Here is a 16,256-nt window from a genome sequence, read left to right as displayed (position 1 = left end):
TTGATTTAAATGTTTATTTAAGCTTTATTCTACCTGAGAAGAGCATCAGGAGATCTTATTTAGAGCAACAGCTCAAACGAGTTGAGAGAAACAACTTGTTTAGACATCTGAATACCACCTTCGGATGGAATCTGATAACAGTTATGAGGTACCACTTTGACCACAACCGTTTTAATGATCAAGGCTGCCCTTACAAATGTAAAATAAATAAAGACATTTGAATTTTAAGTTATTAATAGAACAAATAACCATCAGGTGTTGATTAGTTGTATATAAATGGATTGTTGTCTTTATCGTCTGCAATGGTCAACACGTTTTCCAAAGGCTGCAACTCAAAATTGACGATTTGAAAACTGTTTATAATTATGTATATAGCACGAATAAATCCATGACTTACACATTAAATCTGGTATTGTTGAAATAGCGAATTTGTACACTTTTAAGGTGTACCAGATCTCACAGATTTTGCTACATCTTTATGCAGTTCAGAATCATTTATTCACACAGCGCTGACATCCCGACAAACATTTACTCAACCAAAAACTTTCACAAGTCGGGAAACTTTTGTAACATCCAGTGTGTCTGTGGGAGGATGAAAAGAGCGTAAACTGGAGGAGGAGGACGGAGGCGGGCAGGATGAGGCAGACAAAGCGTTGGGTTAAACTCATTGATCAGCAGGGAACACTCTTCCTCCCTCGCTGTTTTTGTACATTTCACTTTCTGCTTTTTACCAGATGCAATTTGCTGCTGTCTAGTAAGCAAGAGGAGGCTTCCTGATGACTCAAGGTGCACAGCACAGCGGTTCCAGTATTCAGAGCCGTCATTCACATCTCCACCTCCCTCTTTTAAATTAGGACACTGTTTCTCTGACAAATAATACATACAAAGTTGATATCTTAGGATGAGATAACATGGCCTATTCGTCCCTCCTGTAGCAAGTGTTGTTAACAAAGTAGTTTTTGCTTGTGAGTTTCCTTCAGGTTGCCATCAAGTTTCATGAAGTAACTAAAGACTTTTAAAGATCGGAACATCAAACTGCAGAACAATCACACAAACCACAGCGCTTTTATGAGATGCAGCATTGACTTAAATATTAAAGTGTTCATTTTAATTTGAAAGCTTTAACTTTTCTAAAGTGTTACTTCAACAAAAATGAGTAAAAACCCTGCCAGTATCTGTTTTGTCTTCCTCTCTCTATCTTTCCACACACTTCACGGAAACTCTGATGATTCATGCAACATGTCAACAATGATGATCATCTACAACAGAAGAGATGCTCTTCTATATCAGCTGGATATGACTCAATCATAACAAAAAATAATAAAGTATATCCACTTTGATTTATAACCTATTAATACAAAAATAGAGTTTATATTATTGTGTGTCGTGCCTGTCAACTTGCACCATGCACAGGAAACAAGAAACATGTATAAGCCAGATCCAGAGAGCTTTTTTGTGATAAGTTGATAATTATTAGTTGATAATTTTGCTGTTAAGTGAATTATTGAATTACATAATTTCCAATTTGGGATAAATAAAGTATATATCTATCCGTCTATTGAGTGTTTTACTTTTGTTGCAGCTCTTGAAACCAAACCATTTCCTTGTTCATCATAACTACACCTGAATTGTTGATAAGCCAATTTATGAAAAATGTTTTATTGCATGATTTGCTGATTTATTTTGTTGCCTCCTATGATTTTACTTTTGAGCTGTAGCTTGTACAAAATAAAGAGGTTTGAAGATGTAATGGGCTCTGGGAAACAGTTTATGGACATTTTATAAACAATATAAGATATCGGCCTATTGAGAAAATAAGCAATTGATAATAAAAGTAATCCTTAGTTGCAGCGCTACTTTGTACTATCTTATTTCCTCTTGAATATTTATCAAATCTGCCTGAACAAGCATCCAGTATTCAACTGTGCAAAAGATCTCTGCTTTGAGATAAACCAGATGTTTCATGCAATTGATCTTTCTTTAAACTTTAATTAAGGCTTACATTGACCAGAGTAAACATCACAAATGGTTATGTTAAATTTCACTCCAGAAGAAGTTTATGATGAGAGTTCATGATGTGCAGGTTAAATTGTGGGTGGGTAATATTAGTTTCCCTTTCATGTAAGATAGTAAGTCCCTCGTTTCGGACAATGCAGTCCACCTTAAGATAAAACAAAGACTTTCTTTCTACAAGTCTTAACACTGGCTTCAATGTTGAGCAGATTAGGAGGTAGGGGGGTGTCAGTCAGACTGCTGACCTCAGAGTGAAAGGTCCCTCAGTGGCCCCCTGACTGTCACTAATGAAGGAATCTGTCTAATCCCCCCCACCACACACACACACACACACACACACACACACACACCACACACACACACACACACACACACACACACACACACACACACACACACACACACACACACACACACACACACACACACACACACACACACACACACACACACACACACACACACACACACACACACACACACACACACACACACACACACACACACACACACACACACCCCCGGGGCAAACACACAGACAGGATGGAGAGGCCGGGGCCCTCTGGAGGACACAAACACCACAAAAAAAAATCTACCCTCAATAATGAATAAGGGCAAAAACACAAAATGTGCAAAAAGCCCACACACTACCTAATCATTTGCATGATTGAAAGCCTCGTTTTTTTTTACTCACTCATGAATAATTTAGGCTAAAGAGAGAAAAAACACATCCTTTGGCTGAACAATGACAACATCCTCTACCTGCCATACAACACCTGCATGACTGATCCAAAACAAAAAGCTCAGTCATGTTTATGTAAACACAGAGGCTCACAAATGCATGAAATCAGTGAAGATGACACATGACACTAAAAAAGGGGAGAGTTCAATGTGCAGTTTACCAGGCTCCATACTGTGCCATTGTGCAGTGGCATATGAATTACTGAAATTCATGTTAAACCCTTCTGAGGAAAGGTGAGGAGGACACACCTACACGTCCTTTATTTACTGTTGCTCGACCGAAACTAGACAAAGCTATGCTGTAGTCTCCGGTATCGCCTGCAGAGAGGTGGATCTGTCACAAAGCAAACACACCATACCTTAGAAATTCTTGGAGACAGGTGTCACAGAACCGATGTCCACAGGTAGACACTTGGACCGGCTCCCGCATCGCCTTGCTGCAGAGCGGACACTGGAACCGTCTCTTTGGCTTTTCCAGAAACTTGTAATCAAACCCGGGCATCGCTACAGGTTCCGTGGCTATTTCTCGGCCTTCTGCTGCAGGTTAAAAAGGTATTAATGTCCTCTTTTGATCCCTCAGTTAAGTCCCCCCTCCCCCTGAAAACGGGGCTATTTAGCTGCACTGCTGTTTAAGCCGATGAGGGGTTCATATCACGTCCCTTCCGCCACCGAGCGATCGGGCTTCAAGGAGACGATCACTCCCCGGGTTTTCCTCCTGCAGCCCGGCGACTGATGGAAACAAAAGAGCGGCACGAGCGTCCAGGAAACGCTGCAGAAACGATCGCAGATTCTTCCCCAAAAGCGCTCTCCGTGCACTGTTAGAGCTCAGGGTTCATGTGTGGCCCTCTCCTCCTGCTCTGTGGATGCAGTACTGACAGCAGACTGAGCACAATGCATAACCCAGGCTCCGTGTGTTTAGGTGCACCGAGGCCCGCCTCCTCCTCCCCGCAGGAGGAGTCAAACGCTGAGACACTCCGTTCACACCATTTCATCCCCCTCTTATCTCTTTATGGACATTTAATTTGAGCTTTTGTGTGGCTGATCATCAAATGTTTGTTTTCCATGTCTGTGTTCAAATATTTACGACTCAATTGTCAGTTAATACCTAATTAAGTGGAATGATCCTGGCTTTCGAACTATTAAACATATAGTAGGCCTACAGTCAAAAGTGTTGGGAGGTTTGTTTGTAATATTTAAGTCAAAATCATATATTTTGTTTTAATCAAATGTCTAATTGACCTAATATAGAATGCTACAGCACAGTAAGAGGTGGAAGGTGCCCTCTGGTGGTTAAGCAGACACACACAATGCATATTATAGTACTATTCCTATGTATTTTCTGTAAAATGTTGCGTTTATAAATAATAACAATATAACTTGACTGAGTATGTTAAGCTCATGCATATATTATAGAAAATGGGCGTGTTTTTGTGACAAAAGAGATAAAGAGCACATCCACATATTTATATATTTTTTTAACCCGCTGTATTGCCAAAGGATTACATCATCATTACATCATCACACAAGACCACAATGTCGAGGATCCATGTCCTCAGACAAGGTGTGAACACATCTTCAGAAAGGAGTGATTATAACAAAAACGTAATCGTATTTTGAAAAATATTAAACATTTTATTAGAATCTTAATGAATAACACTGGAAGAAAAAAAAACATGAATGTATAGATTAACTGTATTTTATGATGAAAATAATTCACTTAATTATACTCACCATTTCAAGATGGTGATGTATAGCTTGTTTTAGTTTTAGGGCAACCTTCATGATAAGTAAGTTTTATTTTTTTCAGACAACCATTAGCAGCCACAATAAATATTACCTTCTCTGAAATGCTTTACATCAATTTCTATTCAAAATGTAATTTCAGATACAGGATTTCACAAACACCGGTGAGAATCATTCTTTCTTATATTATTGGTACCTGCAAACATTCCACTCTAGGTACTGAAAAGTACACTCAAATACTTTGTGCAAATGTGAGGTACTTTACCTGAGTATTTCCATTTTAAAGTACTTGTATATTCAATCCATTGCATTTCAGAGGCAAACATTGTACTTTTCACTTCACTTCATGTATCTAACAGTCAGTTGCTTAGCAGATTAAAAGGTATAATTATTTATTTTTAAATACAAGAAATATAAAATTAGCCTCACATTTTCCAGCTGCAACAAGTGATGCTTACACAATAGTTAATGCATCACTAATCATGATGAAAATAATCAAATATATATAATATGTACTTTTACTTTACATTTTTGAGTTTTGAGTTTTGTTACAGAGTATGCATAGACTGTGGTATTGCTACTATTAAGATCTGAGTACTTCTACACCACATTGGCTTCGGCAGTTTTCCTTACTTAACAGTCTTAGGTTATCTTAGTACAGGTTAAACAGTATATACCATTTCATTTTAAATGTATTAACATAGCTAACAACTAAAAAGATAGTCTTTGGCAAACCTTCCTCTCAACACTCTATACTTCCATAGTTGATTGCTAGTGTTTATCAGACAATAATTATGTCTTTAGAGTTTGTTAGAGCACTTTTTTTCTTCATAATACAGTATTCTGTGAGTGCCAACGTGTCCAAGTGTGAGTTGTATGCTCTCTGTAGTGCTCTCAGGATGTCTACAATGGAACAAAAATGGTAGAATCCATCAATAAGAGCATTGATGCTGTTGACACTGCAGATTTTGGATTTTGTTTGTTCCGTTATATTTGTTCACATATCATATCCTCCAGGACTTTCTGCTAACACTCCCCAATACATCCTGCCATATTGGATTGATTCTATAATTTATTTTAAAAACTACTTTACTTGTGACCAACCCCTGCCACCTGCTGAGTAGTGAACGAGGCACTGTTTTCCGACACATTAAGTTTTATAGATGAACAAAACAGCGTTATCTGGTTTGAGCGCAGCCTTTGAGTTACAAATGTACTGGAGGACTAATCCAATAAAATACAATGTGATCGCTGGCGGCGTGATCGAGGTCACTGTGTTTGGTTCACTCGACTGATGACACTGAAGTGGCTTTCACTCTTCATAGGTGGCTTAAGGAAGCTCAAACCAGTTTGACTTTTTCTGGCCTTTATCATGCTAACTCTGCATGTGAGAGAGGACAATAGCTCTCCACATGAAAGCTGCCTAATGACATCCTGTAATCCATATTAAGTAGCAGACAGGGTTGCAACATTTCTCTTATCTAACCTGTTGTGACATATACCTGCTGCTACACACAGCTTTTTTGTGCTTTTCTGTAAGATATCAAACTGTTGAACAAAACAAACAGAAGAGAGAAAAAAACTCGATGGAGAGGAAGACCAAGTGAGAATCTGAGGCCGCAGCTGCAGTGTGAAAGGAAATCTTTCAACTGCAGCACAGATGGGCCTCTGGGAGGAGTTATATTCAGAGGAAGCTTCACCTCAGGCCACTGCCAGACTGCAGGACGACTGCTAAGTGGGGGTGGGTTTGTTTTTAGGACAGAATCATCTCTGGACAGGTTCCTCAAGTAAAGCTGAAACAAGAGGGAAAGAGGGCAAAAGGTCAAGGGTCAGAACAGGAATTATTGTCAATAAAAGATTAATTGATTGACGAAGAATTAGTTGGCATCTACTTTGATAAATGATTTCAGTCATTTTTCAGAAAAAATGCTTAATGTTGATACAAGGATGTCGACATGGAGATGAATTTGGGATTTAAACGTTGTGCTTTTTTAAGAATTATACATTTTTAAATAGGGTATTCAGCAGTGATGTGATTCCTCAGCATTCAGATATCAGGGTTACAGTTTTTCTATTTAGCATTCATTCATTTACCAGTTTTAGTACATTCATTGTTAATTATTGAGCTTTGAAAAAGTGTGGTAAGGTAATTTTCGATTACTAAATTATGTTTTAGGTGAAATGTCTTTCACCGAGATCAGCTTCTCCACCAAACTATGATGTTCTTGGATAGATAATAAGATAAGCCTACAGAAGAAATAGTAATCAAACTGTTTTAGGTTTCTATTGCTTCCTTGTTTTCCGAAGACACAACTTCTACTCCCTGTCCTTTCATGATACAGTATGGGTTAAATTGTTTAATATAATCAACATGTTGTGGTATTTATATACTGTAGTCTGAGCGAGATCTTTAAAAAAAAGAAATGGTATGATAATCAGTTTTTGGTTTGGTCCAAACAGAATCACAGACCCTGAGAATGACCTCTATGAGTGTTAGTCAGTGTTAGTCCATGTCACATGGTGCAGGTCAATCAAACATTTAAACAGCAGCCGTGAAGCCTGTAGCGAGGATTAACAACATCTCTGCTATTTATTAAACTGTGGTGCAGTTTAATCTCCTCTAAATCTGCAGCTATTTTCAATTTGGAGTGTGGAGAGACTTAATCCCACCTTCAGTTCAGTTTGTATTATATTCTGTGGCTTTTGCCTTTTGTCACATTTGAGACAAAGAGGGATAAATTGCTGTTTTCTGCTCCTCCCAATAGGAAATCCATGGCCCAGTCACTAATGCCATGACTGCCATCAACAGCCACAAAGCAACATTAGGTTGATTTATTACTTTCTGACGTAGATAGAAAGGTCCTGATCGTGTGTAGCATGTAGTGACTGGACATGCTTAGACTTAATTCCAGTATGAAACAAAGCTGTAGTCACGTCTTTAGCCTTAGAGCGTTAAAACGTACAAATGAGTCCTTTCACAATTCTTCATAAACATGCATCTCTGTCGACGCTATCAGGAGGCTTGTCTCAAGTTCAGCCTGTCTTTCATCTGGGGATTAGCACTCTCAGTTACATTTCACCACCATCCCAACATCTCACAGTGTTTGTTAACAAAGGCTAATAAGCGAAATATTACGTTTCACTGCCAGCAGGGTGTTGCCATGACAACAAGCCACCGATGTCACCGTGAATGGGTGACTTTCGTCAAGCTGCACCGCCTTTGGTATCCCAGAATCCTCCTCTTTTCTTCCGAGGCGGCCGCGGGCGCCCTTTCCCCAGGTGTACACCTCCCCATCTGTGGAGAGCAGGGGGAGAAGGAGCGGGTCACTGTTTCTGATGAATTAATTCACACAAATATTTAACTGGCAGCTTTGTCTCTCATGCAGCGGTGGCAAAATGACAATCTGAAGGGAGTTAAAGCTGAACAAAGATTTTCTTCAACAAAGAAAGACTACAGGCGTGGTGGCCACTGCTGACTTCCCCCCGGGACATTTTATCCACATATTGTACACATCTGTTCCCTATCTGTAACACACATTGTCTTTTTTTGTATTGCATGTTTTTTAGTTTAGCCCATTAGCAAAACTCGTTTGCATGACTTCTAACTATTTTTTTCCATGTAACGATTTAACCTTCAGATCATTTCAGTTTGAAACTTGCAGACATTTTAAAATTCATCACAGTGATCATTTAATCAGCTCTCTCTTTTGCTTACTATGTGGTCACATAGTTGCTCACAGGGATTGAAATGGGTGACTTTCATTAAAATCCTCTTCTTTCCCTCCATAGCAGCTAAACCACAGATATTTAAGAAATGTTATCTCAACTCAGAACTGAGAGTAACCCTGTTATATTTACTACATCAACTCCTACTCATACATGACGTAAGGGATTAACAATGATGGAAAATACAGAGTTTCTCCTTTGCTTCCTTTGTGAACAAATGCTTGTAGAAATCATCAATCTAAAGTCAGCTGACAGCAAGCATTTTATCGCAAAACCATCAAATTAACATTTTCTTTTCTTAGACCATTTGTTCATGCTTATAATTTGACTTCCGGGTATAATAACCAGACAATATAGCTTCTGTATGAAACGCTTTTATGTTTTAAGATTTTAAGTTTTTTACAACCGACAGTATTTCCTGATTTTTCCACGCTAGTACATTTCCTGTCAAGTGCCCTTAAAATGAGACAATCAAAATATATAGATAAATATATTACATTTTAGTCTCTTCTACTCACCAGATCCGATAGCCAAGGTGAAAGCGTCTCCACAGGCGGCCATGGTGATGCCCTGCAGCCCGGGCACCAGGTAGGGAACACGGCTGCTGCGACGGGAGCTGCAGCCCATCTGACCGTGCTGGTTGCTGCCGAACGTAAAACACTCACCCCTCTCTGCAAAATGTGGTTGAAAGTATCAGTAATAACACTTTGACACAATAAATGTCTTGGGTAGGGCAAAATATCATAGATCATTGACAATATAGATATCTTGTTCCAAAGTCTGATACAAAATATGTGAATTGATACAATAATACTAATAATAATATAATATTTGTACCTGTGACTGCAACAGAATGGGCTGTCCCAATGTCAATGTGAACAATCTTCTCACTGTCGAGTGGGGCTGATTGGACATGACTGTAAGAGTTGACTTCTTCCAACTGATCCGAGGGATTTGGTTCCTCTCCAGCTGTTATTATATCCAACCCGAGCTTATTGAACCTGATCACAACAAAATAACAATCAAGGTACTTTAAAACACAAATCTAAAATGCATGTTTATCACAGAACCCTGTCTAGTGCATGTACCTGCTGAGTCATATGAACAATGCCATTTCTATTAGGACCTGAAATGAACTCTGTTGTGTTACTGTCCTACTTATGCACATATCTACATCCGATCCAACACCTCACTGAACGAGACGGATAATGATGACAGAAGAGTGTTTGTCATTTAAGGAGAATGCTGTCTCACAGGTTGTGCACCAGATAAGTGTGTCAGTGTTTCGTGTCCTTTAATCTATCACCAACACATGCACACAAACAAGTTATTTGACCGCTGTTTCACTGCGGATCATTAGCTCATGTCAGTCACTGAAATGTCTACCGAAACTAATGGCCATTGTCTTTTTTTTTAATGAGAAAATATAGAGTAATTACCTGTTGCTTCCACAGGCCACAATGCCGTACTGGGTGCTGATAATCATTGAGCAGTCGACTCCACAAATCACCCTCTGGGCCTCAAATTCCACAGGTAAACACACCTGCCGTGGACAGTTGTGGGAGTCTTGGGTACCTAGCCCGAGGCGACCTTCCAACAGAAATGACAGAAACTCAACAATCAAACTGTGTGTTGAGATAATGCTGTCATAAATCAATCCAAACAAACACCAAAAGATGGATAGTAAGATAGATTTGAAAACAACCGGATCATTAACTCTATACCATTGTCTCCTCTTCCCCAGGCAAATACTTCTCTTTCATTGGTCACAGCGACTACGTGGGAAGCACCACAGGACATCTGAACCAGCTCGTAGCCGAGGAGGGCCTCAACTATCTTTGGCTGAGCAAAAAGAAAACAGAGAGAAAAAGATATGTCATCATTGTCGTGTTTTAATCAGAAATCTAAGCGACATGTCGTCCTGGTTACCCAGTGTAAGTATTCAATATATCATATAAATGCAACATTCAATTAATGCCAGGGACCTCTGTTGCATTTCTAATGATTCTCCTTCTCCACTTCATGACTAACTATCTGTCCAATAAAATTACATTTTTTTACTTAAATATTTTTGACAGGAAATGCACATGATAGCAATTAGACATTAGTAATCTGCTTCATAGGCACATACAGTATGAATTACACAGCCCCAACATTAATATTGCTCATTGTATTGGAATACCAAAGATGTTGATGTTTTCAAATGAATTGGATTTAGATGGTGGTGTGCCATTGAATCATACTGTATATCTTAGCACTGTAAGTACTGACAACTATTGTTTACATACTGTGAATACAAATCCAATGAATAAACTAAATTGCCAGTTTATAATGTACAGAAGCTAAAACAACTCTACCAGTCTCATACAACAGTCATTGTTTAATACCTTATAAGGGGTTTAATGTTTTTATTAAAACGTTTTTAGAGATACAATGATTCAACTTTGGATAGGGATTGTGGTGCTGTTTAAATATAATGCATTTCACTAGGAGTTGTTTCTAATATTTAGCCTAATTAATATAAACAAGGTGAACACGATATTATAAACCCTGGTAGAATCTATTGTAGTGCTGTTGTACTAGACTGCATTCCTTTAAATTGGTGAATCTTAAAAACTGTCGACTGAGTGTATATTTAGTCTAAGTATTTCCCTTTGAATGGTGGGTACCTGTGTTACATCATTGAAGTTTCCATGTCCCAGACAGCCGTTGCTCCCACTTCCAAACGTCATAATAATGCCCCTGTCTGCAAATTGAAAATAAAATGAAGGGATTAAAGACACTAGTCTCTACAGTGAAAAGTGATGAAAGAGAGGGAAGGGTCTTTAATCCTGTGTTATCTGTTTCACATTACCGGGCAGACTGAGAACAGCCTCCTAATGCACATTGACTAACAGAGCACACCAGTTTAATCTCATGGAAAACTATTTCCAAACTGCTAGGCAAGCAGAGAGGTTACATTACAAGTGGATCCACACTATCTGATCAAGTCTGTACGTTTGAATGCTGCCTCAGAGTTTTTTTTTGAGGAAGGGAAACCGAGAATAAATATTGATTTCCTTTAAAAGAGCTCCCTGTTAATCTCTGACGGTTATACAAATCTGAACGGTCCACCAACCTGTCATGCAGGTGGTAAAAAGATCGCCACAGGACACAGACTTGATGGTGACTCCAGACTGACCCTCAAGGAAACGTGAAATGAACTGAGGCTGCATCTGCTCCACCACACCGGGCAGACCGGCCTCACCAGAACCCACTGATGGAGCCTGTGACAATAAATATTATATGTCTTAATGGAGGGAAAAAGGTGAGGATTTAACTGTTTCCTATAATACATAAACATATGATATGAGAAAGTAAGAATTAGCTCTCTTATACGCCAACAGAAACCCTTAATACGTCATGTTTAACACCCTCCAGCAGTTACTTTTTTATGTTAAGTACTGATAATTCCCAGCATGTCTTGATTTAACTACAGAAAATCCAATCCAAAAACATGGGGATGGTGACTACTTGCACTGAAGAAACTGCTGGTGTAGAACTTGCTATCTATGTCTATTTAACAATATATTATGGCTGTTTAGACGACAGGGATGCTTTTGAGGGGCTTGACACAATAACCAAATGTGTACCATTAATATTCGAGATAATAATAATCTACAACAGAAGAACATTAAAATGTCTTTGGTCATCAACAGGTTGGCCCAGGAGTGCAGAATAGGTCTTCCTTGATAGTGGAAGATGTAGGATTTTTCCTTTAATGCATGACTTCAGGACTTTGTGAGAGAAGCGTTGTATGAACCTCAAAAAATATATGTTCAGGTTTACACAGACCTCCCATGTAATCAGACGGCCAGACTTGGTCACCCCCATCCTCTGAGTGCGGCCCAGAGACACTTGAAGCACCTCTGTGTTGAGCATCGGCAGTCGGAGAGGTGCTGAGATTCCACTTCCCCACGTGTACACTGACGACAGCAGGAGAGAATGAACCTTCCCTGATCCTAAACCCACTGATCCATCTGTTAGAAATAACAATTAAGTGTGTAATTAAAGTTCTATTTTCAACCTGGTACAGCTAGTTCTGTCGTCAAATAATGGTGTGGTAATTCTGACCTCTGGACCTGTTGGTCGGAACTCTGCCTCCTTGTCTACCCTGAGGACCAGTGTGCATACTAGACAGCGGTTTCTCAATCCTTGAACATAGAAGAACAAATAACTATTATAACACAAAACACAATTTAGGAAATCTTAGTCTAAAATCATGTGTGTTAAAATGTCTGTCTAGACAATAGTCATGCATTTAGGAAGTACCGGCGCATTTTGACGTTGCCTATATCCGTGTAGAGATTTAGCAGGGGCCTGATGCATACAGGGAGAGCCATTATTTCATTAAGCTGGGGCCGTTTGGATGGATCCAGATTGAGCATGTGGAGGATGAGCTGTCGCAGCTCTGGGCTGTACCGGTCTGAAATTGGAGCAAATGTTCCACTCATGATCTTTAGAACGAGTGCGGGTAGATTCTGAAAGAAATATAAAAGATTTATAGACAAAAATTACATAATTCACTATAAATATGTACAATCCTTGCCGAAGGAATAAGATATTCTCTTTAGTGGCCATCTTTGGAGCTGGTAGTGGATATACTTCAAACCAACACAAACTAAGTAAGACTCGAATCATTACAACCAAGTAGGAAAGGTTCTTTTTGTAAATAAAATGTTTTGCTTACCGCAGCCTCGAAGGCTCTCTTGAGGCTCGCTAGCTCATAGAGCACACAGCCCAAGGCCCAGATGTCACTCTTCTGGTTATATGGCTTTCCTTCACACAACTCTGGGGAGATGTAACATGGGGTCCCGACAACCTGCAAGTAAGAAGAAGGGCATTCATTTGTGCAAACACTTTTTAGGATTCAACACATCAGGATAAGTTTGTTGTTGAAGTATTTAAACTCCCAAATCAGTGACATATCAGCTCACCGTATAAGCTTTGCTCTTGCTGACAAGGATTTTGGAGATACCAAAGTCACCAATTTTGACGATCATCTGGTGCTTGTCAAGAAGAATATTCTGAGTCTTAAGGTCTCTGTGCAAGATCAGTTTGTTGTGGACGTGGTACAGGGCAAGTAAGATCTGCACAAAGAAGTGAAGGATAGTGTCCTCGTCCAGCAGGGAGTTACAACGCTTCTGTATGTAATCCGCCAGAGTTCCACCTGCATGAAGAAAACAATGACATAATGAACAATAAAGATGATGTATGCTCATGAAACCATAACTAAATGATTCCAAGGTAATAAAAGGACATTAAATCAAAAAGGTTAAAATGACAATATATCTAACACTTGTCTCAAACAGACTTTTGACAAAATGACAAATATTTGTACTTAAAACAAAGCAAAGATAGATAAAACATTCTAAGAAGATTATAAAAACAGAAACAGACGGATAAAACATGATGACATCATGTGAAGGAGAAAAAGTATGGGGCCCTCCAGCAATAAACCATGGGAAAATTGCAGTTTGACAATGAACAAAAGGGGGATCATGTAATAAGATATTACAGTAAACGTACCTGGTGCATACTCCATAGCTATCATGAGGGCTTTGTCTTCTAGGAAATTCTCATAGTACTCTATAATATTTGGATGGTTGAGCAGTTTAAGGACTTGACACTCGTTCTGAGCCGACAGACGTTCGTCTCGTGACATCTGCTCCACTGGGATTTCCTTCAGGATGACAAAGGCCCCGTCACCTCGCCTGCGGCACAGGTGAACAATACTGACAGGGGAGGAAAGGGAAAATAAATCAAATGTATATTTTGTGTCATAAACGATATCGTAGTTGCGACAGTGAATTGGCAGAAGTTTTGTTTTTAAAGCAAGCATCCTGTATGATTCGAGGAAAAAATTAATTTTTATAAAATTGCCTGTATCCTTTACTTATGTATAGATAGATAGCATTGGAGGATGACACCCTCTTTAACGGTCAGTCACACATGCAGAGCACACAGCACACACAGTGAAATGTGGTCTCTGCTTTTTACCCGTACTAGGAGCAGTATATACCAATTTGTGCTAAACTATATAAAAAACTAAAATGATTTCTGAACTCTTTGTTATGTACATATGCTGATTGTTTAGTGGTTCCCTTCAAAAAGAGGACAAATAACAGATTGGGAGGAATGGATGAAGAAGTAATTAAACACTTAAAAACGATATCTTCATGTTGCAGCGAGGGAATAAATAGAATAAACAGAAATATGGCTCACAAATGTCTTTCATACAGACTCATTCAGACTCATATTATGTGGTAACATTAAGAGTGGTAAGTGTACAACTGTTATCTACAACATAATTGGAATAACTTCTTTCTACAAGTGACTATGTAGAAAGGACTACATTAGGGCTGCCCTCTGAAAAGTTGTAGCCCAAATGGTCGTTTAAATACCACTTCATTGTAGCTACAGTTGTAGGTTACCTGAGTGAGTATGCCTTACAATACCTCCGATGAATATTTCACGTAGCAGAGTAGTCTGTTCATTTTTAGGATGCATTTAGTTACGTTACAGTATGTTTGATGAACTTTTCCAGCAACTTGTTGTCTTGATGTAACAACATTGTCTTCCAGCTGTGGAGTATATTCACTCAGTTCAAAGAAGGCTATTGTAAAATGCCAAAACTCAGAGCAACTAACCCGAAATAAGATAACTAGCTAGCCTCCACTAACTGTAGGCCAAAACAGACCTACAAAGTTTGAAGCCCAGGATGACTTCAGCAGTAGGTTACATCACATAGCTAGCTTTGATTGACTTTTAACTACACTCCGGTGGTTTATTTGTAAAGTAATCGTTAGCTTTCTAAACATATTCTCTTCTGAGGGCGGCGCACATTCGACAGATTCCGTTACATTTACGAGGATAAAGAAAGTTCTACCTTTATGAATGTACGCCTGACAACACCACATGTTCTAACATACAGTTGGATTAAGAGGCGTGTGTAACACAAAAAGCTCCAAAGTGTAAATAATCTCAGAGTTTACCCGAAAGCTCCTCTTCCGACAACTTTGATTTTCTCATACTTCTCCATCGCTGTTCCCAAACGTTTCCGTCGTCTCCAGGCAACCCGTCCCCGCAACAGCAGGCGACGAGGGACAAACATGGCGAGAGGAGAAACTCTACTGCAAAAATAAATGCATCACTGCAAGTAGGAGGCTGACAGAAGTAACAGTACAGTACAGACAACTGTTGGTAGCACATATTATAATACATGCTTACATATTTGTATTCTGACAGGGGAGGATAACTTAGAGACAGATACAAAGACCAAACCAACCATGCTGAACATTGCAAATCCTAAAAAAGTGTGCAGTGTGTTGCAAAACTATAATGTATAATGTAATGTATCAAGTCATGGCAAAAGTAACACATTTGAACAAACAGCTGGATCCATGATATAAATAGGAGATCAACACTGGAAATTAGATGCAGTTTCGACGTTGGTATAAATATAACAATAATGGTCAAATGTTTTACATGTCAGGCTGCTGATGCTGAAGCAGGAAAAAAACAGGGAAAACTTGTATTACTGTAGGAAATGAAATGTAGGCTCAATTATGTATTTCTATTAAAAAGCACAGGTGTTGCTTTCCCGATAGCTCTATGCCATTCAAAGTTTTGTTTTGCAGCTGCATTGAACACTGAACAAAGCAATCTAGTTTGGAGTCCGTACTTCTTTATTTTATAGTCATGAGATACACAAAATAATATTCTTTCTGAAAAGTGTCTTTCTATTTTAGGCTACAAACTTCTTTGTTAAAGTACATTTTTTGTGATTTCTTAATTAATATCATGTCAACATTTTCAGGAAACAAATTCACTGAAGTGAAATCTGGAATGACGACAGTGAGGCGGATGAGATTAGTGTAGCGTCTCGAGCATTGACTTCGGATACTGTGTCTTACATCCAGACGCCTGGTGATTATAAAGGGCCTTTCCCTTGTCTGAGATAAGCAGGAAGAGGGCTGCCTGAGCACTGTTTC

At 39.0% G+C, this 16,256-nt stretch overlaps 2 protein-coding genes across 2 annotated transcripts in view; both read right to left on the bottom strand.

Annotated features, from left to right (window-relative positions):
• traf4a (tnf receptor-associated factor 4a) overlaps positions 1–3,646 on the bottom strand; it is a 32,480-nt gene extending 28,834 nt beyond the window's left edge. Inside the window, exon 1 of the mRNA XM_034113005.1 lies at positions 3,114–3,646. Coding sequence (XP_033968896.1) covers positions 3,114–3,256 — 143 coding nt within the window. The 5' untranslated portion in view covers positions 3,257–3,646. The remainder of the gene's footprint in view (positions 1–3,113) is intronic.
• Positions 3,647–4,237: 591 nt separating this feature from the next.
• Positions 4,238–15,341, bottom strand: nek8 (NIMA-related kinase 8). The gene is made up of 15 exons (XM_034113003.1): positions 15,258–15,341; positions 13,792–13,997; positions 13,200–13,432; positions 12,953–13,084; positions 12,535–12,743; positions 12,337–12,416; positions 12,058–12,242; positions 11,342–11,489; positions 10,893–10,969; positions 9,948–10,065; positions 9,663–9,813; positions 9,061–9,224; positions 8,742–8,894; positions 7,634–7,792; positions 4,238–6,290 (listed from the first exon to the last, which is right to left on the bottom strand). The coding sequence occupies exons 1-15, from the start codon at positions 15,302–15,304 to the stop codon at positions 6,262–6,264; spliced, it is 2,091 nt and encodes a 696-aa protein (XP_033968894.1). The 5' UTR covers positions 15,305–15,341; the 3' UTR covers positions 4,238–6,261.
• Between the last annotated feature and the right edge of the window lie 915 nt (positions 15,342–16,256).

The sequence above is a fragment of the Trematomus bernacchii genome, unplaced genomic scaffold, assembly GCF_902827165.1.
Source record: "Trematomus bernacchii unplaced genomic scaffold, fTreBer1.1, whole genome shotgun sequence".
In the NCBI taxonomy this organism is placed as follows: Eukaryota; Metazoa; Chordata; class Actinopteri; order Perciformes; family Nototheniidae; genus Trematomus; species Trematomus bernacchii.
This window is presented reverse-complemented; position numbering and strand designations above follow the sequence as displayed.

Coding starts and splice junctions, on each gene's coding strand:
- nek8 (XM_034113003.1), bottom strand. CDS start 15,304: ATGGAGAAGTATGAGAAAATCAAAGTTGTCGGAAGAGGAGCTTTCGG. Junction 13,433..13,791: donor AGCTATGGAGTATGCACCAG/GTACGTTTACTG, acceptor TTCTTCATGCAG/GTGGAACTCTGGCGGATTAC. Junction 13,085..13,199: donor GCAAGAGCAAAGCTTATACG/GTGAGCTGATAT, acceptor TCTTACTTGCAG/GTTGTCGGGACCCCATGTTA.